The following is a 27,836-nucleotide window of genomic DNA, read 5'->3' as shown; positions in this document are numbered from 1 at the left end:
TAAAAACCACAGAAGAAAGATCTACAGCCAGGCTGCTGCAAGATTACTTTCCAGTGTTAACACAAAGGGTAAGCATGAATGTCAAATCCCACTTGTGCGAAAGTATCTCCATCTGCTACTTTATCCGTCCAGTCCACTGGCAGGAACAAAAAGAAGTTCCACTAGAACCTACACTGCAAAGGTAAGTTCCTTAATTTTATGATTTATCACTAGATATTCAGCAATTAACAACATTTCTCTGTTTTGATTCTTTAAAGAGGTAACTTTGATTGACTACCCACTAGCTTTCCCTGGCAACCCCTCAATGCTGACAGCTACTTAAGCTATCCACCTGTACCCCATCTCTCAGGTAGTGGGAGAAAATCCCACATTCCAAAGCTACTTATATTAGTAGCTCTGAAAATTACTCTGGGGGACGGAGGGGTAAGGATACTACAGTCTTGTGGTGGAAATGACTGACAAATGAAGCTGGCAACAGCAAAGTGGCACTGCATGTGAGACTTACAGACAAGGATAAGTCAGGCTGGAAAAGGCTTAGTGAAAACAGTGGCTTTCTGAAAACAAGGAGTGACTTGCTTCAAGCAACCAATGTGTTTACCTCATGATTTTTGAAAGGTGATTGAAAATACTGAGTCAGATTTTTCTCTATTCATTTAACACCTATTTAAGTTTAAAACATAAAGCTGTCTGATAAATCATTTCACACAGCTACAAGAGAATACCGTAACATCTTACCTTGTTCTTCTGTTGTGATCATTACTGCATAGGCTTTTAATGGTCCATTCACTGACTTAAAATCAGAGAATTCAACAGACAATGAACTGTGACTGACTGCCTTGACTAAAGGAGGTTTGCTTGGAGCAGGTGGGTCTACAAACAGAAAATTTTTTTAATACTTTAATGACTGATAAAAGTTTTCCAAACAAGCAACTGCTGTAATACTGATGCTGTTCATATAACATACGTGTTACGTTTCACATTAACTTTGCATGAATGTAGGGTTTTATTCATAATCTATAGGCTGATAACCGCATATAAAGGTTGGTATTCTGCAATCATGATGTTAATATTTTGATCCTATAAATATTTTTCGTTCTCAAATCTTAATGCTTACCAGTAATGCTGGTATTACACATTTTCTGCACTGGAGAGCTCTGAGAGCTATTTGAAAGTGTTGCAATAGTAACAATATAGGTCCTGAAATAATCTAAAGATGCTGTTTCGATGGTTTCCTCTGAGCCTTCTCTCATGCAGGGTGGAGCCCATTTTTCTTTATTCCATGTATCATTAAATATTCCAATTTTGAAGCCAGAATTGTTACCAGAAGGACATTCCCACTTAAGAATTAGGGAAGGCTGCTTGGCCACTGGTTCACAGTGAAATGAATTCACTGAGGCAGGAACTGGAGGAAAAAAAAGAAAAAAAAGGAGTAATAAAAAAAGAGAAGTAAGAAATCAAGTATTGTAAATGGAAAAGGCTTTCTATTTGTAAGTTCTGTGTATAAACATTTTTTAAGACTTCAGTATTCCTCTCCACCTTTAAAAAGATGAAGCTACTGCCTACAAGGACTTGCTACCCTATGCGGAAGAGAAGTACTTAGCTCATTAAGAACACAGGCCTCTTCTGTGCTCTCTAACTCCCCTGCAGACAGGTTTACTGAGGAAATTTAGGTTGAATATCTGAAAATATCAGTAAAGTTTTCAAAATATTGTTAAATCATTGAACATAGTTCTCTAAAACATTTTTAAAGTAGTATGTAGATTCATACTCACTCCCTGTATAATTAAGTAAAACTTTCACAGGCTAGCAACTAAGAACACGAAGAAAACATAACCTCTGCGCGTTAAGGATGGCTACTGCTGTGTACCAGAATTGTGTACCAGAAGAAACACATTTAGGTAAAAGATAGATGTAAGTGACCAGGACTTATTTCTACTGTATTTTAGAAATATTTCTTTTCCTCAGTAACACTGTCAGCTACTCCTACAAATAACGGTGAAACTACAGAAGGTTCCAGAGTTTTCATCTGTAATAACTGCTCTGGTGACAATGGATGTCTGGTTTCCAGAGAAAGACCCATGACTTGGATCTCCACCCTGTAGGTGTAGTTAGAAAAAGTACCATCTGTGCTCCACAGGAAAAAAGAGACCAGCATATTCCACCCAGATACGGAAAATGAAGCTGGGCTCTGTTAGAAGTCAAGATGGGACTCCACCAACGCTCACAAATATTTGCTGACAAACACAGACAGAAAAAGCAGAGAGACAGCCACACTTCACAGTTTGGACCGACTGAGCATTATGAGTAGCCAAACAGCACTTTCACAGCACCAGAGACTCTCTTAACAGGTTCATCCTGGGGCACCTCTGGAAATCCCACTGAGGAGCTCTGGGACAGATGCACTTCACCTCAGTTAAAATGGGACAAAACAAAGGAAAAGACACAGCAGAACATATTCAGAACAAGGAAGAATAAAAATGGACACAGTGCCTAGAAATAGCAACATAGGAACACCTCAACATTCTCCTCTCTGCTGCCAAGCTGAGCAAAGCACTACAGCTGAGAGTCACACAGCCCAGGGCTGCCGCACCCGAGCTTCAGCCACATGCCCCTCCAATATGGAAGTTCTCCAGTCACAGTGCCCTGTGTGGGAGTTCATCAACATAAGGACTGAAGACTTCATCCAGAAGGAAGTGAAGGCAATAAAACTGCTCACGGAGCTCCCTTCCACACATAAACATCCCTGACCACAGGTAGGCTGTGTGCAGCACTTCTGCCAGAACTAATACTTTAATTAAATCCTTGGGCAGGTAGGCATAGACCTGCGCTGCAGAGATCCAGGGCAGGGATGTGATCCACCAAAATAACAAGGGCTGCAAGCAACTGTGACTTACTGGTATACAGTTCTATGGATCGTCCTTCTCCTTCCTCGTGACCATTAGCCGCTACTGCAAATACAGTGAAACTGTACTGTGTTCCAGGCATTAACTCAGTGACTTCGACTTCTGTGGCATTGGACACCAGGTTCCTAACAGAGGTACTATTTACAACCTCTATACTGTACGTGTAGGAGTTGGAAGCAGTGTCGTTCACCGTCCATGTTAAGTTGACAGATGTCACACCAACATATTCGGCCTTGAGATCAAGAACTGGGCTGGGTTCTGTGAAAGGGAAGACAACAATCTCTCAACCTGCAAGAACTTCTACTCACATTCACGGATAGAAGAAACACACCACTACTCCATTTTCTTTATATCACTCATCATTCAGACTGCAGGAACACCCCAATATCATCACCAGATGCCCACGGACACTTCTGCATGAATGGGTAGCTACAAGAAAACTGACTATAAGTCATCTTGAGAGAGATTAATCTCCCTTTGACACTCCAAAGCAGAAGTGCAGGTCACCAACAGACAGCACCTGGGAATCCAGAGGCATTAGGAAAGATAAAAGGTTGCAGGACAAGGTGGGGAAAGAAGATAGTGGTGTTTCTGTGCATAGCAAAAGGTAAGGAACATCATGTACCTCTGGAACAAGACCCAGGCACCGTGCTCCATCGCCACCCTTCATGCTCTGAGCTCACTCCTGAGCTAGTGCTGCCTAAAGATCACTCTCCTGCTGCAGCCCAGTAGCAGCCACAGGCCCCCAAATCACAGATGTCCCCTGCACACAAAGTACATTCTCTGTGTGTGAGCCCTTTAAAATAAGGGCCTGAGGCCCCCATCCTCCAAAAAGTGAAGGAAGCAAAACTGCCCACACAAATCACAGTACAAGGAGAGAAGTTCTCCTTCACTGTGTCACAAGCCTTGATGGTGACCTTCAAAAACCACTGTTTTGAGGGGATTTGTTTTACTTCATTTTTAAAAAGAAAACTATGGTCCTTACCCACAAACATCTCTGACTGCAAGCAGGCAAAGCCCAGCACCTCTGCCTGCAACACTCTTAAATTTCAACCCTCAGGCAGGTAGGCACAGGCCTGTGCTGCACAGCAAAATAGGGCCCAGCAGGAAGAGGTGTACAAGCAACTGTGAGCAATACTTACTTGTATACAGTTCTACAGACTGTCCTTCTCCTTCTGTGTAACCATCAGCCGCTACTGCGAATACAGTGAAATTGTACAGTGTCCCAGGCATTAACTCAGTAATTTCGACTTCAGTGGCATCGGACACCAAGTTCCTAACAGAGGTACTATTTACAACCTCTATTCTGTACGTGTAGGAGTTGGAAGCAGTGTCAATCACCGTCCATGTTAAGTTGACAAACGTCACACCAACGTATTCAGCCTTGAGATCAAGAACTGGGCTCGGCTCTGTGAAAGGCAAGACAACAATCTGTCAGCCTGCAAGAACATCTGCTCACACACATGGACAGAAGAAACACACCACTGTCTTCACATCAACCATCACTCAGAGAGCAAGAGCAACCCAACAAAACTACCAGATGCTCATGAACACTTTTGCATCAATGTCTGGGTAACAGAGAAATAAGGAGTGAGCCACCTCAGGTGTGATTCATCTTCCTTCACATTCAAAAGCAAGAGCGCAGGTTACCATGGTGTCAGCACTCCCAGGGTTTACCACAGCAATGCAGAGAGGTGGTGGGCAGGAAAAAGAAAAGAGTAGAGAGGAAAGATGGTGGCATATCTATGCACAGTAAAAGGTAAGGAACATCAAATATCATTAGTAGAGGAACCGAGGTGATGACCCAGACACCCTGCTCCTTCTCTAACCCTTAAGAGGGCAACCAGCCATTCCAGTTAGGCAGCACAGGAAAGACTTTTAGGAATAATCTGGGAAGGCAGGAGCACACATGTAGGTAATGTTTCAGGACAACACAAAAGAACACGAATCTGTTTCCTTTCAAACATACCCTGTGGAACAACCAGGTCGGGCTAAAGCCTTGCAGAGCAGCTCAAAAATGGTTCCTCTGACACGACACATCAAGACTATTGATACTTAACACAGCAAGGTGCTGAACTGGCCAAAACATTTCTCCTGCACTAGCATTACCTAAATCTCACCATCCTGCTGCAGGCTGATAGCATGTATGGGCCCTCAAATCACTGAAGTTCCCTCGTGCAATATGCTCTGTGTGAGATCCCCTTAAAACAAGGGTCTGAGACCCCCATACTCATTCAGGAAATGAAACCAACACTATCTTGCAAATTTAGAAGACAGAGGTTCTCGGGGAAAAATCTTCTAAATTTAAATTTCAACCCTCAGGCAGGTAGGCACAGCCCTGTGCTGCACAGCGAAATAGAGCCCATCAGGAAGAGGTGTACAAGCAACTGTGAGCAATACTTACTTGTATACAGTTCTACAGACTGTCCTTCTCCTTCTGTGTAACCATCAGCCGCTACTGCAAATACAGTGAAATTGTACAGCGTCCCAGGCATTAACTCAGTAATTTCGACTTCTGTGGCATTGGACACCAGGTTCCTAACAGAGGTACTATTTACAACCTCTATTCTGTATGTGTAGGAGTTGGAAGCAGTATCGTTCACCGTCCATGTTAAGTTGACAGATGTCACACCAACATATTCGGCCTTGAGATCAAGAACTGGGCTCGGCTCTGTGAAGGGCAAGAGAACAATCTGTCAGCCTGCAAGAACATCTGCTCACACACATGGACAAAAGAAACACACCACTACTTCACTGTCTTTGTCTTCATATCATTGAGAGTGCAGGAGCACCCCAGCAACATCAACAGATACTCGTGAATGCTTTTGCATAAATGGACAGCGACAAGAAAAGTGAAGAGAAGTCATCTTCAGAGAGATTCATCTCCTTCTGACACCCCAAAATAGAAGCACAGGTCACCACTGTGCCAGCACTCCCAGGGCTTCCCTTGGGAATCTAAAGGGGTCATTATGGTGGGCAGGGAAGGAGGGGATTTTTGTTCAGTTGTTTGGGTTTGGGTTTTGTTGTTGTTGGGAGGATTTTTGTTTCAAGGGCAAGGGGTGAGTGCAGGGGGTGTCGTGTTTTAAACACAAAAACAAAAAAAAAGGAGGCTATCTTTTTTCTACATAGTAACAGTCCACTCTTAGCTGATAGCCCAGGTAAAGCTCGTACTATATTTCAACTCTTGGGCAGGTAAGCAGAGCACTGTGCTGCAGAGCAAAATATTCTCCACTAAAATCAGTGCTGCAAGCAATGTGACTTACTGGTATACAGTTCTATGGATCGTCCTTCTCCTTCCTCGTGACCATTAGCCGCTACTGCAAATACGGTGAAATTGTACAGTGTCCCAGGCACTAACTCAGTAATTTCGACTTTGGTGATATTGGACACCAGCTTCCTAACAGAGTTATTATTCACAACTTCTATCCTGTATGTGTAGGAGTTGGAAGCATTGCTAATCACTGTCCATGTTAAGTCGACAGATGTCATACCAACATATTCCACTTTGAGATGTAGAACTGGGCTGGACTCTGTGAAAGGCAAGACAACAATCTGTCAACCTGCAAGAACTTTTGCTCACATGCACACACAGAAGAAACACCCCACCACTCCATTGTCTTCACATCGACCATCATTCAGAGCGCAGGTGCGCTCTAACAACATCACCAGATGGTCATGGATGCTTTTGCATCAATGGACAGCTACAAGTAAACTGAAGATGAGTCATCTTGAGAGAGATTCATCTTCCTTTGTCACTCCAAAGCAGAAGCACAGGTCATCATCATGCCAGCACTCCCAACACTTCCCTTTGGAATCTAGAGACGTGGGCATGAAAGAGAATAGGACAGAACAGAACAGTTTCAGTTGGAAGGGACAAATAGCGATCATGTAGTCCAACTGCCTGACCACTTCAGGGCTGACCAGATATTAAAGCATACTATTGAGGGCATTGTCCAAATGCCTCCAACTCTGACAGGCTCAGGGCATCGACCACCTCTCTAGGAAGCCTGTTCCAGTGTTTGATCACCATCTCAGTAAAAAAAATGCTACATAATGTCCAGTCTAATCCTGCCTTGGCACAGCTTTGAACCACTCCCACAGGTCCTGGCCAGGGACGTCAGGGAGAAGAGCTCAGCACCTCCCTCTCCACTTCCCCTTCTCAGGAAGGTGTAGAGAACTATGAGGTTGCCCCTCAGCCTCCTTTTCTCCAAACTAGACAAACCCAAAGTCCTTAGCAGCTCCTCGGAGGACACTCCTTCTAGCCCTTTCACCAGCTTTGTTGCCCTCCTCTGGGCATATTCAAGTACCTTAGCATCCTTCTGTAAATTGTGGGGCCCAGAACTGCACATAGTAGTCAAGGAAAGGCCGCACCAATGCTGAATACAGTCAGATGATCATCTCTTTTGACCAGCTGGTTATGCTGTGTTTCATGCATTACAGGATGTGGTCTGCCCTCTTGGCTGCTGGGACACTGCTTACTCATACTGAGCCTGCTGTTGACCAGCATCCCCAGTTCCCTTTCTGCAGGGCTCCTGCTCTCCATCCACTCTTCTCCACGTTTATTCTTGTGCCTGGCATTTCTCCACCACAGGTGTAGAATCTGGCATTTGGACTTGTTAACTTTCATGCCTTTAATTATTGTCCAATGCTCCAATGTATCTAGATCCCTCTGCAAGGCCTCCTGTCCCTCAAGAGAGTCAACAACCTCTCCCAGTTTGGTATCACCAGCAAATTTACTAACATGTATTCAAACTCATGCACCCAGATTGTTGGTAATTTACTAAATGCAACTGGCCCTAGAATTGAGCCCTGTAGAACACTGCTGCTGACTGGCCACTAGCCAGCTGTAGCCCCATTCACTACAACCCTTTGAGCTCTAGCTTTCAGCCAGCTCTTCAATCAGTGTAGCACGAACTCTCTCTTACCACAGTTGGGCAACTTGTCCAGAAGGATGCTGTGAAAGACAGTATCAAAAGACTTACTAAAATACAGAAAACTACATGCACTGCCTTACCTTCATTGACCAGATGGGTGACCTTATCATAAAAGGACATAAAATTAGTTAAACATGATTACCCTTCGTGAACCCATGCTGACTGTGCCTGATCACTGTGTTATTCTTTATATGCCCTTTAATAGTACCCAGCATGATCTACTCCTTAATTTTTCCAGGAACTGAGATCAGACCTACAAGTCTGCAGTTCCCTGGGTCTTCCCTTACACTGTTCTTGTAATTTGGAATAGCACTGGCTAGGTTCCAGTCAGCAGGGACCTCCCCAGCTTCCCAAGAGCTTTGGTTAATAATTGACAAGGCTCCTGCTGTAACATCTGCTAGGTCCCTCAGTGCTCTGGGATGAATCTCATCAGGCCCTACAGACTTAAGAAAATTCAGCTGTTACAGCTTACAGTTTCAGTTTCTACAAAGAGAACATCACTGTTCCCACACTCATGGTCCTCTGACTCCAGGGACTGGGTAGCCCAAGGTCTATCCATATTATTAAAGACTGAGACAAAAAAAGCATTGAACGCCTCCACTTTTTCTTCATCCCTATTACTCAGATAACCATCTTCAACAAGTATTTGTACAATGTTCTCTGTAGATCTCCTCTTGTTATTATGTACTTTATAAAGTCTTTTTTCTTGTCTGACACAACATTGGACAGTTTCAACTCTTAATTGAATTTTGTCCTTTTGTGCCTTCTTCCTACATACACAAACCACAGGTCTGTAATATTCCTGAAAAGCCTGACCTTGCTTCTAGAGATCACACAATTTCTTTTTCTTCTTGAGCTCCATATGGCTTTCTCTCTTCAGACATGCTGGTCTTAAGCCCCGTTTCCTTAACTTTTGACACAGTGGAATTGTCTGCCCCTGTGCTGCTAAAAGATGGTTCTTAAAAACAGACCAGCACTCATGCATGGACTCTAAGCCCTCAAAATCAAACTCCCAGGGTACACTGCTAAGTAGCCACCTGAGTAGCTTGAGGTTTGCTCTCTTGGAGTGCAGGGTAGCAACTCTGCTGTCCTTTTTACTCATTACACTGTAAATTTTAAACTCGATCAATTCATGATCACTGTGGCCAAGACAGCCACATCCTGCATAACGTCTTTCTCTACTGGCAAATAAGTCTAGAAGAGAATCTTTCCTAGTTGGCTCACTTAATACCTGTGACAAGAAGTTATTTCGCATATCAGGAGACGAGGATGGAGGGAAACGAATGTGGGTATTCTTAAGCTGTTTTCGCTTTTTTTTTTTTTTTTTTTTAAAGCAGGGATACGTCTCTTCCACACATTAATATCCTAAGCTTAGTAGATAGCCCAGATTAGGCTCCAGAATGAAAACATCACACATCTAGAGAACAATTTTATGTTTCAGCCCTCAGGCAGGTAGGCACAGCTCTGAGCTGTCCAGAAGAACAGGGCTGCAACAGACTGACTTACCTGTATACAGTTCTATGGACCGTACTTCTCCTTCTGTGTAACCATCAGCCGCTACTGCAAATACAGTGAAATTGTACAGCGTCCCAGGCATTAACTCAGTAATTTCGACTTCTGTGGCATTGGACACCAGGTTCCTAACAGAGGTATTATTTACAACCTCTATCCTGTACGTGTAGGAGTGGAAAGCAGCGCCGTTCACCATCCACGTTAACTTGACAGACGTCACACCAACATATTTTGCCTTGAGATCAAGAACTGGGCTCGGCTCTGTGAAGGGCAAGACAACAGTCTGTCAGCCTGCAAGAACATCTGTTCATACACATGGACAAAAGAAACACACCACTACTTCACTGTCTTTGTCTTCATATCATTGAGAGTGCAGGAGCACCCCAGCAACATCAACAGATGCTCATGGATGCTTTTGCATAAATGGACCGCGACAAGAAAAGTGAAGAGAAGTCATCTTCAGAGAGATTCATCTCCTTCTGACACTCCAAAATAGAAGCACAGGTCACCACTGTGCCAGCACTCCCAGGGCTTCCCTTGGGAATCTAGGGGTTGGGTCAGTATGGTGGGCAGAGAAGGAGGGAATGTTTGTTCAGTTGTTTGAGTTTGGGTTTTGTTGTTGTTGTGGAATCTTTTGTTTTGGGGCAGGGGGTGAGTGCAGGGAGGCTGGTGTTTTAAACAAACAAATGAAAAAAAAAATCATGCTATCTTTTTTCTACATAGTAACAGTCCACTCTTAGCTGATAGCCTAGGTAAGGCTTATATTATATTTCAACTCTTGGGCAGGTAAGCAGAGCACTGTGCTGCAGAGGAAAATATGCTCCATTAAAAACAGGGCTGCAAGCAATGTAACTTACTGGTATACAGTTCTATGGACCGTCCTTCTCCTTCCTTGTGACCATTAGCCACTACTGCAAATACAGTGAAATTGTACAGTGTCCCAGGCACTAAATCAGTAATTTCAATTTCAGTGACATTGGACATCACGATCCCAGTAGAGGTATTATTTACAATCTCTATCCTGTACATGTAGGAGTTGGACGCAGTGTCGTTCACCGTCCATGTTAAGTTGACAGATGTCACACCAACATATTCGGCCTTGAGATCAAGAACTGGGCTGGGTTCTGTGAAAGGCAAGAAAAATGCAACTTCTAAAAATATCTTTAAACATGCAAGAATATTTGCTGACAAACACACAAAGCACTCTTCTCCTGACCCTACCCAACAACAGGTCTGTCTGAAACAGTAAATCAGTCTCAGAAAATAATCAAGCCATCCTTATATGTTGCAAGGCAAATTCGCTAGCTCTGCAATCTACTCTTCCTCTACCTCCTCAGGTTTCACTTCATGTCAAGGAGACAAGCTGTCTGGGTGCAGCAGTGATTACCATCCTGCCTCAGCCTTCAACCTCATGCAGGGTGCTGAGAAAGCGTCGAACACATAGCCTGCTCTTACTTTTTCTGAGCTGGTTATCCCAAAGAGAAGGGCTTTTCTAGCTGCAAGATTCACACAGCTGTCTTGTAGATATATGATATGCTCTATAACAGGTAGAGTACTTTAGCTGTACTCTGGTGCACACGTGTTTCAAATCTATATGTATGTTTAAGCTGTTGCAACTGTAATCTCAAAAGCAAGAGCAAGGAGCCCAAGTCTAACAGTGATAAAACGGTTTCAAAGCCATGCAACCATCATAGTGTTAAACTGCACTCCAAGTCAGCTTTGCAGATAAGTTTCTTTGGCTCATTCTCTACTCCAGTAAGGCAGTTGGATCCATGCCACTGCATGCTCTTTGCACTCTGGAGTTTGGGCTTAAAGTACTAGTGCAATATAAAAGCACAAAACACCCTGAAAATTTGCACTCCAGTCACACTGCAAGCCACTTACGTGTTACGTTGTTCTGATTGCTTATTGTGCTGTCAGATAATGACACATTCTTGGATGATCCTCCACCTTCATAGGTTTTGTTCACACTTATAGAGTCTACTAATAAATTACCATTGCTACTGTCTCCTGTTTCTGCAGTTACATTACTGCAATCAGTGCCTGAAAGAAAGGATACAAACCAATCAGTAACTTTACAAAACAAATGGTTTCCCATTTGCAAAAGTACAGTTATTTACAGATATCATACACACACTTGCAATGGTCCCATAAGTAAGGGAGACACACAGTATACCTACAGAAAACAACTTCAAGTTGATAGAGTGCAGCCCACAGTGTGGAGGGAGTTGATTTAGGCCCTAAAATTTAAAGGTTAATTCAAGGTTAAGGTTGAACTCATCTGCAAACACTTTTGGAAACTTTTGCTGCATGAAAACTTGTCATCCTGGCAAGTAAAGCAGTTGCTATACTTCCTTCAGAAAATCCTTAAAGCATCACTTTGGGTGTCATTTTTAGCTTTGAGGTTTGTTTGTTTTGTATTGCCTTTAAGTATGTTTTTCAGTCTTCCACAGCATGTTAAATCTGTACTTTATTTTTCCAGAACTCTTTACAGACTGAAAAGCAAAGGGATTAAAGTGCACATTCCTATCTTTAAATATCCTTAAACACATTGCAGGAATTACAGTCACTAAAATAAGTGAGTTTACATTTTGAATGCTATTTCCAAAGATTCTTTCCAGAGTTTTTTTTTTTAAATACCTAGTTGATAATGATCAATCTTTCTTAAAAGAAATTAAGATAATAGTTATATTAAGAAAACATAACTGAGTACCAAAGTGATACTTACAAGCAATTGAATCTCTCACCTGGAAAACAAAAACAAATAATAGAAATTAGAACTTTAAAACTACCGGGTACTCAAATAAAATAAGGAATGGTTTAATTATCACACAGTGGGGATTAGTTAAAAAAAAAATAAAAAATTGTTACACTCCAGAGTTCTCAACCTGCAAAAGAGGTACCTAAAATTCTACTGACATAAAAATAACACCAAAAGTATTCCAAACTAATAGAGAAAAATCTCAAACATGCTGGTAAAATGTTGGCTACCACATTTTTAAAAACAAACCAACAAACAGTTTATTTTGTCACAGAATCAGCTTGCATAACATATGCTGATTATTTTGCACATTTGAATTTAAAACCAAAACTCTCAAGATCTCCATCAAAAGACAGTTTATTACCTTCAACACCATCCCACAAAAAGCGACAGACACAGAGCAGGTCTTTTTTATTCATAAGATTTCTCCTTTCATCCTATTGCTTTATACACTTTATTATTACTTCTCACAAAACAACTTATTGCATTTATTTTCTGAATCAAACTCACTGTAGTCAAGGTCCAAAAGACGTAGTATATATTCTGAAATCTACATTATATATGTGTATGTAGCTGTAAAGTATCAGCAGTTGCCATTTAACAGCAACATGAAAACCACTCCACTAGGAATACTGACAAGCACATCAGAATTTTGCTTTGAAAATATTTTTCAGTCTTTCAATTTCATGTTTTTACTTTCGAATAAGCCATTTCTCTTCGCATGCAAACCGGCCTATAAATTGCTTTCTTCATCTCCCTCCAGGTGGCAGCACAAAGTGCTCCTAACGGAATGAAAGAAAGGAAAGCCCCAGACAGAGGGCTGCAGGAGCGTGAGCGGAAAATTGATTTCCTGAGGCTCACAAGACTGGAACCCAGCTGATGCCAACCGGATGCAGCAGCCACTTCGGCCATGTAGCAAACAGATCACTTCAGCAATTGTATCAGGGGTTAACTACAACTATTCCCCTCTCAAAGTTACACATAACAAGCCAAAAACAAGAATGCAGAGATCCATGTCCCATGGACAGGTAGGTCCCCAGCACTGCGTGGAGACCACAGATCAGGGTCTTGTGCCAGGGAGGATTGCAGCCATGGGAGGTTTCTGCCCACGCATCTCTCTGGATTTGGCATCACGGTGGGTACAGGCAGAGGCAATCTCCAGTCCCAGCTGCTCTAACATCACCTGCAGAAGGGCTAATCCTTTGGCTGGACCTTATACCCGGTTGCTCATAGAAAATCCTTTATGCTGGATATACCCACACAAAGCACCAAGCCTGCTGATTGCAGAGATCGATACGTTTATCTAAGCTCTTGGAATCTCTCTTTCCATTCTGTTTTCTTAGACCATTTCTCAGCTGCTTCTACAATTCCACGAGCTAACTCAAAATAAAAAAAAATACCACAATAAACCAAAGCAAATCCTGAATCACAAATCACTTGCCTCACAGCTCTCACTTTACTGGTGCCACAATTGTGCAGCTTCACCAGCAGTAGCTCCCTGTACCACAGTTGTGAGCCCAAGCAGAGACAACTTCAAAACCAGTCAGGAGATACCATTAAATCATCTTGTTCTCTTTACGAGAGACTACAAAAATCACTCTCCACAAAGATGAGGCAGGCCAGCTGAGTAGAAGCAACCGCTTCAGCTTTACAGTAAGGAGAAATGCAGCAGAAGGGAGCTTCAAGTGGTGAGATCCCCTTCCAGCCTGTGATGGTCTCGGTGATACAGAAAGTAGAGTCTGGGCACACTCCTAGGCAAAAGAGCACTCGTAAGCACCACAGAAATAACACCTGGTCTTCTCTAGAGAGCCCTACTGACAACTCACGACACAAAGGACATTACTGAGGATGCAGACGTCCTACATACAAGTCTCAAGCTCCTCCTCAAGCTTTCTGAATATTTCAGAACTTAGCCAAATTATAAGGCTACTAGAAAGTGAGGAAATGTTTGTCTGCACTGAGGTCAAGAGCACTCTGTATTCTTTCACAAAGAAGCAGCTAAGGAAGAAGGAAAAAGCCACTTTTAAGGAAGGAAAATGCTACTGTGCAGTATTCAGAATATAAGTGCTAAGCTAGGTGGAAACAGCTGAATGATGAGCAAGAGGTGAGATTCCCTGAAAAGCAGGGCAATCCAAAAGCAAAGCCAAAAAGATGCTACGTTTAATAAGAAAGGGAAATCACAAAAAGAAGAACAAAAGCAAACCCAAGAAATGCCATAGGATTGAATAAGTCACAGTGATGTCTGTGGCCCTACAGACAAAACAGCAAAAGCCAGACATCATTCACAACCTTTCCTTCAGTTACTTTCCCTTCTATAAAACTGACTAAAAATGACAAAGTTTCTCTTTTCCTTCTCCCCACACTCTGAGTTCAGCAGCACTGCATCCTTCCTGAGTGACAGGAACAGACATTACATAAGTGAAAAACAAGTATGCCAAGTCCCCTGCACCTCTGCCTCCTACCTCCCCATTTCCTCCCTGCCAGCTTAAACAAGAAGCATGTTGACTCCCATCTGACCCTCAGCTACAGCATCTGATCTAACAGCAAACTGTTACGAAGCTGCCAGAAACTTGGTTGTATTGTCATGTGTGGCATGGGTTTTACTGATGATGCTCAAACAACAAAAGGAAAGCTATGCTGAAATTCCTGTCACATGATGAAAGAACAGCTTCCCATAATTTCACTTGGTTTTGTTAATCACTTTGGCACTACCTACTCACAACACCCCTCTGACTTTCCAAAATGCTATGTGCAAACCAAATTCAAAGAGCACATCCCACCAGCAGCACGCAGGCCTCCTTCTGAAATGCAGAACTGCACAAAACAAATCATCCCATTCCCAAGCATCAGCCTCCCTGACTCAGTCATTCCATCCTGTATTTTTCAACACAAGCCATGAACTGTTCTCCAGTCTTCTGTTCTTACTTAATGAGATGCTATTTATACAAAATATTTGTTTATTATTTCAGAGGATATTTGTGCTGAACGCCTGATTCTCCTTGTGTTGGCATCTAATATATCAGAAGTCCTGCCATTTCTACTTTTCCTATCAATGACATGAATCCATACTAATTCATATATAGAATTGGGTCTTTTTATAACCAAACCCTGAAACTCAGGGTAGGGGCGGAACGTCCCTTCCCAAGAAAATACTCAACAGATCAAGAAAGGACAACAAAATGCAGAACACTAAACGTTTCAACTGAACAAAAGGAGAAATGTTTATGCACAAACTTATCACTGTCATCAGCTACAGCAAATGAATCTTTTTTCATACATCACACAGCCACGCTTCGAGCCTGATCAAAGGCTGTATGTTCCAGAGGAGCTGAATAATTCATGTGCACTTGTGCTAGGTCTGTCCTGCACTCCTTCTGCGTGCAGTTTATTATTGACCAGGAGTTGGTGGTGTGCAACAGATGCAGGATTTGGCTTCATCCTCCTCAAGAATACAGTGGGTCACCTAATTGAAGAATTATTATTATCAATCTCACAGGTAATCTTATCAAGGAAGAAATAAGAGGTGCTGCAGGAAAACATCTTCAAAAATACTAAGTGACCAAGAAGCCCAAGTTCCACTGATATTTGATAAGACTTAGACCAAGATATTTTCAGGAGCAGAATTTAAAATGTGTACAGCAGGCATATTTAAATTCTGCTCCTGTACACACTCATTGGGGGAGCCACGGGAGCTGGTCAGCGGGAAGGAACACCATAGTGACTCCTTTTCAGCTAGCCACAAAACTTTAGATCAGCTCGGCCCTGCTGCCAAACTGTACCCTCTAATGAAGTTAGGGATTCTGCACTGAAAGGGAAACTCATCTTGACAACATCTCACCTGCCTGTTTCCAAAACAAGTAATCTGCTTTGGTTCATATAAATATAACATTAAGAAGCTGGCTAAACAGTCAAAGTGAGCAAACAAAAAAAAAAATCCTAACTAAGAAAACCCCTTGGCCACAAATCCCTTCCGAGAACACTACCTGAGGCTGCTGCTTGCTATTTCTTGTGTGCTCAGCGTGTGCCCTGTGACTCAGATGCAAAAAGCCATGAAATTAATCACATCCTTCTCAAAGCTGTCGATCTTTCACAGGCGTACCTTCAGATCTTCTCTTGTCCACCTACCCATCCTCTCAGGTTTGGAGGAGCTTCATGAAAATACCCCCAAGCTATCCCAGTAACCTCCAAATTCTTTCTCATCACTCTTTCACAAATGCAAAAGTGCAACTAATACCAGTAACCCTGGGCTTGATTCCTTTTTTTGCCCATTATGCCCATATACCATTAGTTGTCCCATATCCTCAACTATAAACTGTAGGACAAGCCACCACACTACAACCATCAACAATGGTTTTAAGACTCCAGGTTTCACTTCACTGACACTGTCACTCAACGCTGCTCAATGGGAAAATATCAAGCAGCAAAGACGCAGTAACTCGGTCAATGGCAGACCACTCTGTCACACGTGGTATTTCATACTTGGAATAGGTTTGTTCAGAAAGAGTTCCCACAGAAAGCTTTTATTCAAGGTCACAAAAAGTAAGTGAAAATTAAATCGTGGAATGCCACTGAGAAGCCCCACAATAATGGAGGTGAGCTTGCACAGCTACCGCACCCACAAACTGATACAGCTTCCCAATACTCGCCAGTTCTCTAGGATTTGTAAGGCATCTTCCCACTTCACTGGGAACTTAAGGTCTAAATCAGCAGGGAGTGACACCTTCCAGCAGCAGACAACAATCTCAGATATAATGTTTCCTTCTCTTGCAACCCATCTCTGGGCTGTTTCACCTCATTCATTTCCACATTATGTCCAAATTTATGAGGTCTGTAGGTTCACAGCACAGGACAAGTAAAATGAGATTGCTTGAACTGAGGCGTAGTAAACCTCTATGAGCCTAGCTCAAATAACATGCCTTACTTGGGCAATTTGTGAGGACTGCAGTGAAAAAATATCATATTGGAAAATAAGATAAAATACACATATTTTGCCCTGTTTTCTAATTTCTGCCTAAAATGTCTTAATTTCTCTGCATTTAATGGGACTACTAAGCACAAATCGTTATACCATTACACTATTGTAAAATGCAGAGAAATTCACAGGCAAGTGAAGTTATGCCAAGTAAAGAAAAGTAAATGTTTTCCCCTGTCCTTATTGGATGAAAAGGAAAAAAGACAATGTAGATTCACTCCAAGGTACACTAACAGTCCAGTTACCTATGTCCATGGCATTTGTGAATACTCAGCCTCCTTTATCAGGCCCCGACTACTTGAAGGAGGAAATAGTCAACAGGAAGCTAAGTCAGAAGCTAACATTTAATTACGTTATATGGTTTCATCTAAGATTGATCACATTCTGGATTTGGTGCTAAGGTTTGGGGTTTTAATTTTCCAGTGTATACTTACTCTTCTAAAATAATTTTAACTGCAACTCCCAACGTTTTTTTTTTTAATTCAATTTAACTCTAGAGGATCTCAATAACACATTTATGACACATTTGCTCCCAATTTAAAACTAAAAGTGTGCTGTGGTAAGTGTCAGGACCATGTTTTCCCTCTGCTATCTTAGGCAGGCACTAATGGCCCCTCCACAAAACACCATTTCACAGAACACTTGTTTGAAGTGGGTTTATGCTGGCAGAAGAAAAGCTCTAATTTTAGAAGTAGTGCACTAAGTTTTTGCAAGATCTTTGTAGTCTTCTCTTCTTTTACCACTAAATGAGTGGCTCCGCTCATGAGACTGCCTGAGACCCAAGAGAGATCAGAACCTAGGAGAAACATGAGCTGATGTTTGTTATTAACTGGGTAGGGCTGGACCCTCTTAGGACACCACAATGTATTAGGAAGTTATGCAAAACCCTAAAGCAGTTGACAGCAGTACACAACTGCGCACAGGCTATTTTGAGCTATAATGCAGTTTATGTGAAAGAGGAAAGACAATTTCTACTTTGCATGTATTTATATTTTACCCCTGACATTTCTAAATTCTGCCTTCCCTGAAGCAAGCTTTTCTCCAAACAGCGACCAAATATCATTTTTTCCACTGGCTTTTATGAAAACAGATGAGGAGATTCTGGTTCGTGCAGCACCTCCAGTGAACTAAAAATGTTGGGGAAGACAAAGCCATGTAAGAAAGACAACATGAGACAACCAACGAAAATTTGTGGTGAAACATACTGGAGGAAGTTCATTCTTCCTCTCTCAATTTTTCTCCAGATTTTACCTGTATCTGCCTCTCAGATGGCTAGCCCAGGCACAAGAAGTTTTCTAGCCAACATATCCAAAATAAAGAGAAAAATGTAGAATGGATCTCATCTGAATTGTACTTGTCAAATCTATTTCCCCTTCCTCAGTCCTACCTTCAAAAAGATTTCTCATGTAAGTTTTCCTGTGGTTTGGCACAGGGAAGTGATTCACCTACCTGTGCATATACGAAACAAACAATCAACAGAAATATCTAAGACCAAGCAGCACAGATTTTGGTAGGAAACAGGCTGACAATTGGCCCAGACACCAAACAACTGCATCACAGCTGCTATCTCTCTCACCACTGACCCTAAGGAAACACTGTTAAGACTTCTTTCCCATGCCTTCCAGATCAAACATCAGTTTAAAACTCTTCCATGCAATCCAACAGTCATTCTTTTCCCAGAAGCCTGCAGGTCCTGATGAACTACAAGCAGTAGGTGCTGCAAACCACCTCAAGGTTCAATACCATCCCTCCAAGCATCCTGAGAAGACAACAACAAAATTTCATCCCAGAGAAAGGCTGAGAAGTTTCAATATGTTTAAATTATTTGCATAACCTAGGAAGTCCTACATGCAATGTCTCTTCAGAGACAATCCTGCTGAAGAGGCTTACAAAGAAACCAGTGTGCTTATTTGACAATGGCAATGAGTAATATTTAAAACAGCTACTTATTAAAATCCAAATTGTTATCCTACTTGAGCTGCACATCACACCGACATCAGTGGAACTACAGCTGGGTGCGTAATGAGCCATATCTGAATCAAAAAACCTTCTCTTTTAATATGAGTTTTCAGTTAACGCTGCCAGTCATTTTCTTTCAAAACTAAATGCATCAACTTTTATTTTATATGAACAAGGCACATTCCTGCATGTAGGCTAACGGTGCTTTTTTCCCATTCTGAGTCATTTCTCAGGCACACCCTGGAAGGAGCGTGCAACAAAAAAACAGAAGAAAAACCAAAACCACTCCAGTGGCAATGACACAATGCTAAGTGTCCCCAAATCCGCAGGGCTGGCCACCCAAGCAACGTGGAAAATGCACAGCAGAGCCAGCAGCTGCCTGGCCTTCATAGCACTGTCAGGAAAACAAGGAGCATTTCCTGACAGGGCCCTATTTCAGATCTGCTTAGCCAAGAGCAATCAAGACCCTTAAGTTTCTCTCTTGTTACAAGCGGATTTCACTTTCCTGAGCCCGACTCTAGGCAGTCTTTGCTCAGGAAAATGTTAAAAGATATTTTACAAGCAGAACAACATTGAGCTGGATTTGGTTTGAGAGTTTTCCAAGTAAAAAAACTAGCTGTAAGCGGATTTTAAAACTTATACAAAAGCTCAAATACAACATCAAGAAAGATCACTTATACTGAAAACAAAGACCAAATTTTTCATCTATGACACCCTATCCTGGAGGCAGGAAAACCATGGCCTGTGAAAGCCTTCACCTTGCTCACACAGAGTTCAAAACTGTCTCACTAGACAGAAAATCCTAGTTCTGTGATAGTCTTGATGCTGGTACATGAAGGGCTTCTTGCTTCCTTCTTTACTCCTATACTTTTCCTTAGGACGATTTATCTTTTTGCCTTTACCACGGTCCTGAAAACTTCCTAATTTAAAAATTAATGAAGGGTGCAGAAGGGAGAAACCAGCCCATGACCACTGCCTGACACAGAGCCCTCTCAGGCTAACCTTCATCTCCTCCTTCACGCTCTGTTACTGTTTATTACCGTTTATTTATGCTCCTTCAGCACATTCAGTTCTAATTCCATGTAAAATGCTCCACTGGAATCCAAATAAATGATATGTATCGCACTGCCCTTGCCCCATAGTTGGGTAATTCTACCCAAAGGGAGAAAGAAAAGTAATCCTTCCTCACCATCCTCAAACAGCAGCTCTGGTTTGGTAATGCAGTCTTGAGACCACTAGAGGCCCCAACAAAACCATCAAACTCCAGCCCAAGTGACCAAAAGCAGTGAAATATGCCTAAATTCCCATAAAAGTTGACATATTCTGGGAAGTACAAGGCTAAGCATGACCATGCTAGAGCTTAAAGTGTGGATGCAGATGTACATGCTGGCTCAGATGCAGATCGAGGTTGCTAATGATACCACGCCAAGCTGGCTAAGGCAGGCTCAGTGCATCTTCAAGCATCACAAACCTGTCACGAGGGGAATTTTATATAATAAATTACTGTCTGGACCTTAAAATTTCTTCACAGCACTTATTTACTACATCTCACATCTTCAGCTGCACCGTTTTGTATTGCATCTACATTTTTTGATGGGACTAAACGCAAAGTAGCATTTCATCAACTTCTTCAAAACAAATGCAAATTGCCTCATAGCAAAAAATGTGATGCAAAACCTCTTCCAACTCTGAAGTCAGTCAGAGACCTGGCTGATCTACAAGGATCAGATTATCACAAACACAAACAATTCAATTAAGCTAACAATATTTTCCCATATGCTGTTTTCACATGCAACGGGAGGCTAAGGAGACATCCTTGCGGTTTGCCTGCAACTGTAAGCCCATTTAATCCTCTAATGAATTTGAACTGTAGCAAAAGACAAATGGACTGCAAGCGTTCAAAACATGTAGTAGTACTCCTGGGAGGCAACAAAAGATCTTATTGTACTGATCCAGTAAGTTCATCTAGGGCTCTGCTAGAGTCCCCCTCTTCCTCCTCTTTGAACAGAAGCTGAATAGAAACAGGAATGAGAATTGGCTCCAACATCACCCCATCCCCACACTTGCCTCTATGAATATATTAAGGCTATATGAGAAGTTATTCACTGACCACAACGTGGGCTCTCTCTCACTTACCCGTCAATAGTCATGCCTATCAAAGGTCAACTTCATGGCCATTTGGGAGGAGCAGCTATGCTGGAAAAAGGCTGGGTGATGCAGGGTCAGAACCAGAGATCAAACCGACACTGCAGCCTGACCAGCTGCGAACTTTTTATTCCAGAAAAATAATGTCCATGGCTTCTTTCTCCTTCCAAGATACATGAAGGAGTTCCTGCTGATCTGTATGTTTGGCTTAGCTTTGATACAGATCAAATAGCTAGGAGGTCATTTCAAACACTTATATTTAAGAGGAAGATATGTTTACATTATTTATTATGAAATCTCAAAACATGTTCATTTCAAATAAATTGCGTACTGTATCAAGTGCAGTGTTTGCTTAGCTTTGTACATCACTTGAAAAAAGAAACAGGAAGCTTTTAAGAGTCAATTTTTACCACATTTTGGTCATTGTCTGCTTAGAGCAATAGCACCACAGATAAGGCCTCCCATAGCCTTTGCTATTTCCATACAATTATGGATTTTCTGCTACCTATGTCACTAGAACATGAAAGTATGCCTCTTGCCATTGCATGGACTTAACAGAGAAATACAAATAAAAGATTACTGAAAAATACTTTTAAAAAATGCAATTAAGTGAAAGACAAATATTCCTCAAATTTACCCAATTTCATCCAAACTAATTATATTACCACTAAAGAAATACCCACAACCAACAAGTTTAATGATGAAGCAAAATTATTTCAATCAGAAATTCACCTTCCACTTGACGACAGTTCCTGCAAATTTTAAATCCATAAGATCTTAAAAAGAAAATTTCTATAAAATTTCTGGTTTTGAAGACACAGGTATATTTTACACAAGCAGCCTTCTGTTTAACAGACTGCCTTGGCAAAATATTTTAAAAGCACTTTGAAGATTTATTAGAAATAGGGGTACACTACTAAGAATCATTTTGTCACACGGGCCTCCACGACATTCGATAGTGTTATCCCTAATGGAAAACCAGAAAGGGGCAGCAACAAGTGCAGCACCATCCTGCAAGCACTTTGGCAAGAGCCTGTAGTAGCAACTATTGCATCAACTGTGGCTGAAAAGAAGTGATATACTAAAAAGAAATAATACTAGCCAGACACCAACAGTGCAGAAGAGGTTGGGGGTAGGGGATGGCCTCTTCAGAATCTCTCTTTTCTGTATCTACGTTATTAACCCATTTAGAAAAATTACTTTTTAAAAAACATTGGGACACTTAGCACTTCAAGTCTGGGGATGCCCCGCAGATACCCTCAATGTATTTTAGACAAGCCTCTCAACACTCACATACAAAATGGCAGCATGAAAAAGAGTAGCAGGTACTAGAATCAACTGGAAGTCCTCATCCCCCTGCTTGATTTTGGTTGTACCTTCAACAATACATAAACAGTTCCTTCAATTAATTATTCTTTGACTCAGCCTGAAAGTCACGAGATTAGATTTGATTTTATTTCACCCAGATTATATGTTCAATGTCTTTGAAGCATTAGATTTATTCTCTTTTCCTATATCCTCAACAAACCACAAACACAGAGACTGAAAAATATCATTAATGCTTCTCTAGAAGTTTTCTAACCTTAACTTAAACTGTAGAAACAGTTACCCTGTACCACCAGATAATGGCTTGGAAGCCTAGAAGGACAAGAACTTTATGATTTATTTACATATAGGCTTATATAATTTCACATATTAAAAGATGGAACAATGCCTACAATAAACAGTAGCAGAGCATTTCCAATCAACAGAATAAGAAATGGTAATGAAAGAATTTCCTTATTAGAGACATTTCTTTCTGGTCTGACATTTAATGTTTAATTTTTTATACTTTGCAACAGCTGAAGTATAACATTCCTATCATTTTCAGGAAAGAAGGAAGGGCATACCTGAAAACAGCTAAAGCATAATCGCTGCTATTATTTATTTGATTAAAAAAAAAAAAATAAAAAAGTAAAATACAGGTAAGGTATAGGTAAGCCTATGAAAAATAATCCTCAAGATCTGCATCAAAACATAGGTAGGCCACAAATGGTATTTTTATTGATCTGTTAGAAATATGCTTCTACAGTCTCTCCTCAGCATGTTTAAGGCAGACAAGTACCAAAGCTCTGTACAAAAATCCCATGTAAATGCATCTGTACATTGGAGCAGGAGCTATGGAGAAGGGTAGAGGAGAAACCCTACAGCTCACGGTGATGCATTTCACCACCCACAGATGGGGCAAAGCTTCATCTTCCCACTCAAATACTACAGCGACATTAAACTAGCATTAAGGCAAAGATGAAACCAAGTCCTCCATGCCTGCATCTTATTTTGCGTGTGCGCCACAGAATGCTAATTTACTGTATTAGCTCACATAACAGCCAACATCCCCCAGCTTAGGGGTACAACAAAACATTTATAACTATCTATAAACTGCTGCCCGCCAGCAGTAAAGCCTGTAAAGCAGCAATATAGTTACACAAACCTTAAGCACCATGCATCACACTGCTGGGTGGGATCTTGTTAGGTCTTGAAAGTTTAGCACATCACAAAACCCACAAGAAGTCAGGGTGCTGAGTCAGAAGTCAAAGCTTTGCACCAGATGAAATGACTGGCCTTGGCTACCTCCCACATGGCTGTTCACCTGCATGGAATGTGCAGGTAGGAGAGAGAGAGAAGAACGGAGAGGAAGTAAATTGCATTCTAGCTGCTAAAACCTCATTATCCTGTACTTTTAACTGATGTGGTTGTGCAGACTTCCACACTGTCTTTCCTAAACTGCTCCCTCAGTGGTCTCATGCTCTTCCCCCACTTTCCAGTAAGGGTTAAACCAAGAATGATTCACAAGCTGGATTCCTTTGCACCTCTCATGCCTCTAACAGAGATAGTAAAAATGTCACAGTTACATAATGCTGACAGAAACATGACTACCTGAAAAACAGGTTTGAATAAAAAATGTAAAAACCTTTCTGACTACATACCAGAAAACAACAATGCGTCCTCTACAGGCCATGGCTGCCTCTCATTATCCTTAGAAGATACTGCTTTATCACTGCTTATAGCAACTACATTAGAGCAGTTCAACTGTGGAAAACAAACTAACAAGAAAAGCCACTTGAGACCAATTTGCCTTAGCGGCAAGAGGTGCCAGCAGGGCTTGATCCCCCCCCAGCAGGGTTTTATCCCTTGCCTGTATGGCAGAACCCCTGCCCTGTGTTTCAGCACCAGTGAGGAAGCATTTTGCAAATCCTAACTGGGAAGAGTTTTATCAAGATGAAAGACTTAGCTAAGCCGACACATACAAATGAGACTGAAGGCATACCAAGCCAAATCAAACTGAAGACTACTGTTCACTGCACCAAGACTGCCTGGTGCAAAGCTAAAAGGCTTTTCAAATGACTGAGAAACACATCAGCTTGAATACACTAGTACAGACAAGGTCCTAGTTTAGAAAGATGTCTGATCCCTCAGCTGATTCAAGCTATGAAAATGGAAATGTACTCGCAGACATTTTATCTGTCAAGGGAACACCATGTATTGGGACACACGAATCTCCAGATGCAAAAAAGAATGAAGGCAGATGTCTAGACAAACCCTAAGGGCTGAACATCTTTATAAAACCATTTTCTCCTTTTCTTTTTTAGCGATATATCCTGTCTGCATGACTCATAACTTCTCAAAATCTACTGTTAAAACACTTTCTCCCCTACACATTACAGCAGATTTTAGGTCTATGCTGCTTTTAACAGCACTTGCATGTTGTGAAGCCTATGTTCAGTGCCTGCTTTAAATCCAGACTTTAAGATTTAGAGCCCAGCCCTTGCTCTGTCTCTCAAAGACACTTACCAAAGCACATTCCTTACAAGTAAGTCAAACAAACAGAAAAGTGTTTAGATAACTAAGGGGTTTCCGTTTTGTTTTAAAATGGAGGAGTGACCAGCAAGTGCATGCCCCTGCACTGTTACCCAGGGAATTCAGATACAGCTGAAAAGATGAGCTCCGATCATATAGGACGTTGTTGCACCCAGGAGGGAAGACATAGTACCACCCATTTCTCAAGATAAAGATTTTAAAAGAGAAATACCAAAACAACAAAACCTCATCCAAAAAAAGCAACTATCAACCAGAATGTCTTATCAGGGAATAGCTCTAAAATAAAGGGTATGTTTACAGAAAATATTTCAAGATCAAAGCATTCTATAAGGAATAAGTAGGTAGGGTTTTGTAAGTGCCAAAAAACCCCACAAACAACAAGTTTTTGCACTGCATGTACTTCAAAAAAAAATGTTTCATTATGGACTATAAGAACATGAAGTTACCTACTTTCTTTCAAATACTGCTACTCTGGACACAGACCAGCACTGACAATCCAAGCACAGAAGAAAACAAACACAGAAGACCATACTTTTTGACAGACAAATGTAGATGGTATGATTAGTCATTACGCCCAGGGATAATCCTGCACTGAAAGTCCTAAGTAAGACAATAAAAATTAAATGGGAAAGTCTCTGGTAACATCTTCTACTTTTATGATATAAAGCTACTGCTGAATGTTTCCTCATCAACTTCTCAAAAACTGAAGTTAGAGGATAAGATTTAATCTTCATGTGTAAATGGAAGAAAATTAATTATACTCCTGGTGTTGTTAACTCTCACTGAAAGAACTTATATTGCAGGTTTACTGAAACTGTCTCATCTGAATAACCTCCTCTGTAACCTATATTCAAACTATCCACACTAGAGACTACTGTTCAGTGAAACAATTGAAGAAGGGGATAGTATTTAATTCTTTCTACTTTTTATCCTGATTTAAATAGACTTTCATCCTGAAAGATATTGCCAGTTTTCCTAATATCCCTCTATTCCATTTCGACATATGCTGTATGAAGATTGCCCCATCCCTAAATATTAGGACAGTAATGTTTTAAGTTCTTACGTTGTTCTTTCACGAACCTCTCCCAAGCCATATGAACACTTCACATATGTATGAAGTCTTAGCACCTACAATATTCAACCTATAAAGTTTTTTGCATCAATTTCACTAGTATAAAGCTTATTGCAATTCCATCAACAGAACAAACTGGAGTGTATTTATAGCAACTACTAGAAAAGCTGTGTGTAAATGGTGGCTCAGTCACCTCAGACACACGGTGCCTGCACAGCTATGCAACCTGCAACGGACCAAAACATCCATCTGAGCTGATCTTCTGCAGAAACCACCTTTCCAGTAAAGCACCAGAGCTTCCTACTGTATTTCAAAAACTAAACAGATGCCTGAGAGCCAGAACAGCTTTGAATAAGGATGAGTTGAAAATGACTAATCATTTCCTCTATTATTATAGAGTTTATGTTGCCTCTTAGATATCTTGTTTGTGTTACCATGTGAGCTAGTTCCTTCTACTGCAGTACCACAGCGTTTGGTGCAAAGCTCTCTTTTTAAAGCTATAGGCTTATAAAAAAACCAAACCAAACAAAAAACAAGCCCTCGTTTGTCTGAAAGTCAAGTTTGCTCATCAGCTTAACACTGCTCATGACAAGCCCAAAGACTATATAACAATAAAGAAACAGGCCTAGCAGATGCTAATATTGCTGTTTCTGGATGGAACTTTTTTTTTCCCTGTGCTGAATCATTTATTCATTAAAAACACAGTTGCAGGGAAGACTAAACTATTCATGAATTTGGGCTGAACTTACGGAAGGGTTCACTCAAGGACAACCCCCTCCGACTTGCATGGAAACTAACACAGGAGATCGAAATGAACTATTTCGATCACGACAAAAACATTCAGATGCTGAGCGCTGAGAATAAAAGCCAAGGCAACAAAGAGCCACATTCAGCCATAATAAGGTGAAAGCAGTGCCGAACAGCCAAATGGTTACAGCACTCAGCTGGCACACAGTAGATTCAGGTCGAAATCTCCTCACTGCCTGGCCAACAGACTAATCCTTCTTTACGCAGCCTTGCAGCCTGGATGGGTGAGCTGAGCTGGCTGCAGGGCCACCCACTCGCTGGCCCATGAAGGCAATGGGAAAGTGCTGAGCGGGGCCACAGGTCCCTCTCCAAAAGCCACCAGCATGGCTTAGACCTGTCGTCCACCATGTGTCCAGCTGCCTTTAACTACCTACTAAGCAGCTGCAAGGGAGACTGGAAGTCAAGTTCCAAAGAAGAAAAAGGGCTTCAACAAAAGACACACCAGGATGCACTGCTGGCAAAAAACATGGGCTGCCCTCCTTCTCTACTGCCTTCCCCTCACCTCCTTCCCCTGTGGCTCTTGGTTTTAAAACACAAGCCACACAGACAAGAAGCCCAAGCTAAACTACTCAAACATGATGTCATCCCAACCAGTCAAATTCATTTGAAACTAGCCAAATTAGGATTTTCCATGTTTCTGTAAGACTTCTCTCCCCTCTCCCCAATACTTAGTTGAATTTTCTGCTTGAGAAACTGGCTTCCACTGGCCTGGACAGGCGCACCCTCTGCTGGGTAAAAAACTGTCTGGGTGACTAGGTCCAAAGAGTTGTGGTAAATGGAGTTAAATCCAGCTGGAGGCCAGTCACAAGAGGTGCTTCCCAGGGCTTGGTGCTGGGTCTTCTGTTCAATATTTTTATCAAAGACTTGTATGAAGCGATTGAATGTACCCCTAGTAAGTTTGTGGATGACACTA

General features: G+C 41.6%; 1 protein-coding gene across 1 annotated transcript in view; it reads right to left on the bottom strand.

Annotated features, from left to right (window-relative positions):
• PTPRJ (protein tyrosine phosphatase receptor type J) overlaps positions 1 to 27,836 on the bottom strand; it is a 74,101-nt gene that overhangs the window by 13,166 nt on the left and 33,099 nt on the right. Inside the window, exons 2-11 of the mRNA XM_054068356.1 lie at positions 12,078 to 12,096; positions 11,234 to 11,392; positions 10,207 to 10,473; positions 9,344 to 9,610; positions 6,167 to 6,433; positions 5,308 to 5,574; positions 4,046 to 4,312; positions 2,895 to 3,161; positions 1,115 to 1,402; positions 736 to 870 (exon numbers count right to left, since the gene is read on the bottom strand). Of these exons, the coding sequence (XP_053924331.1) occupies positions 736 to 870; positions 1,115 to 1,402; positions 2,895 to 3,161; positions 4,046 to 4,312; positions 5,308 to 5,574; positions 6,167 to 6,433; positions 9,344 to 9,610; positions 10,207 to 10,473; positions 11,234 to 11,392; positions 12,078 to 12,096 (2,203 nt within the window). The remainder of the gene's footprint in view (positions 1 to 735; positions 871 to 1,114; positions 1,403 to 2,894; positions 3,162 to 4,045; positions 4,313 to 5,307; positions 5,575 to 6,166; positions 6,434 to 9,343; positions 9,611 to 10,206; positions 10,474 to 11,233; positions 11,393 to 12,077; positions 12,097 to 27,836) is intronic.

Source organism: Cuculus canorus, chromosome 5, assembly GCF_017976375.1.
Source record: "Cuculus canorus isolate bCucCan1 chromosome 5, bCucCan1.pri, whole genome shotgun sequence".
In the NCBI taxonomy this organism is placed as follows: domain Eukaryota; kingdom Metazoa; phylum Chordata; class Aves; order Cuculiformes; family Cuculidae; genus Cuculus; species Cuculus canorus.
The sequence above is the reverse complement of the archived record's forward strand: the minus strand, read 5'-3'. Positions and strand labels throughout refer to the sequence as shown.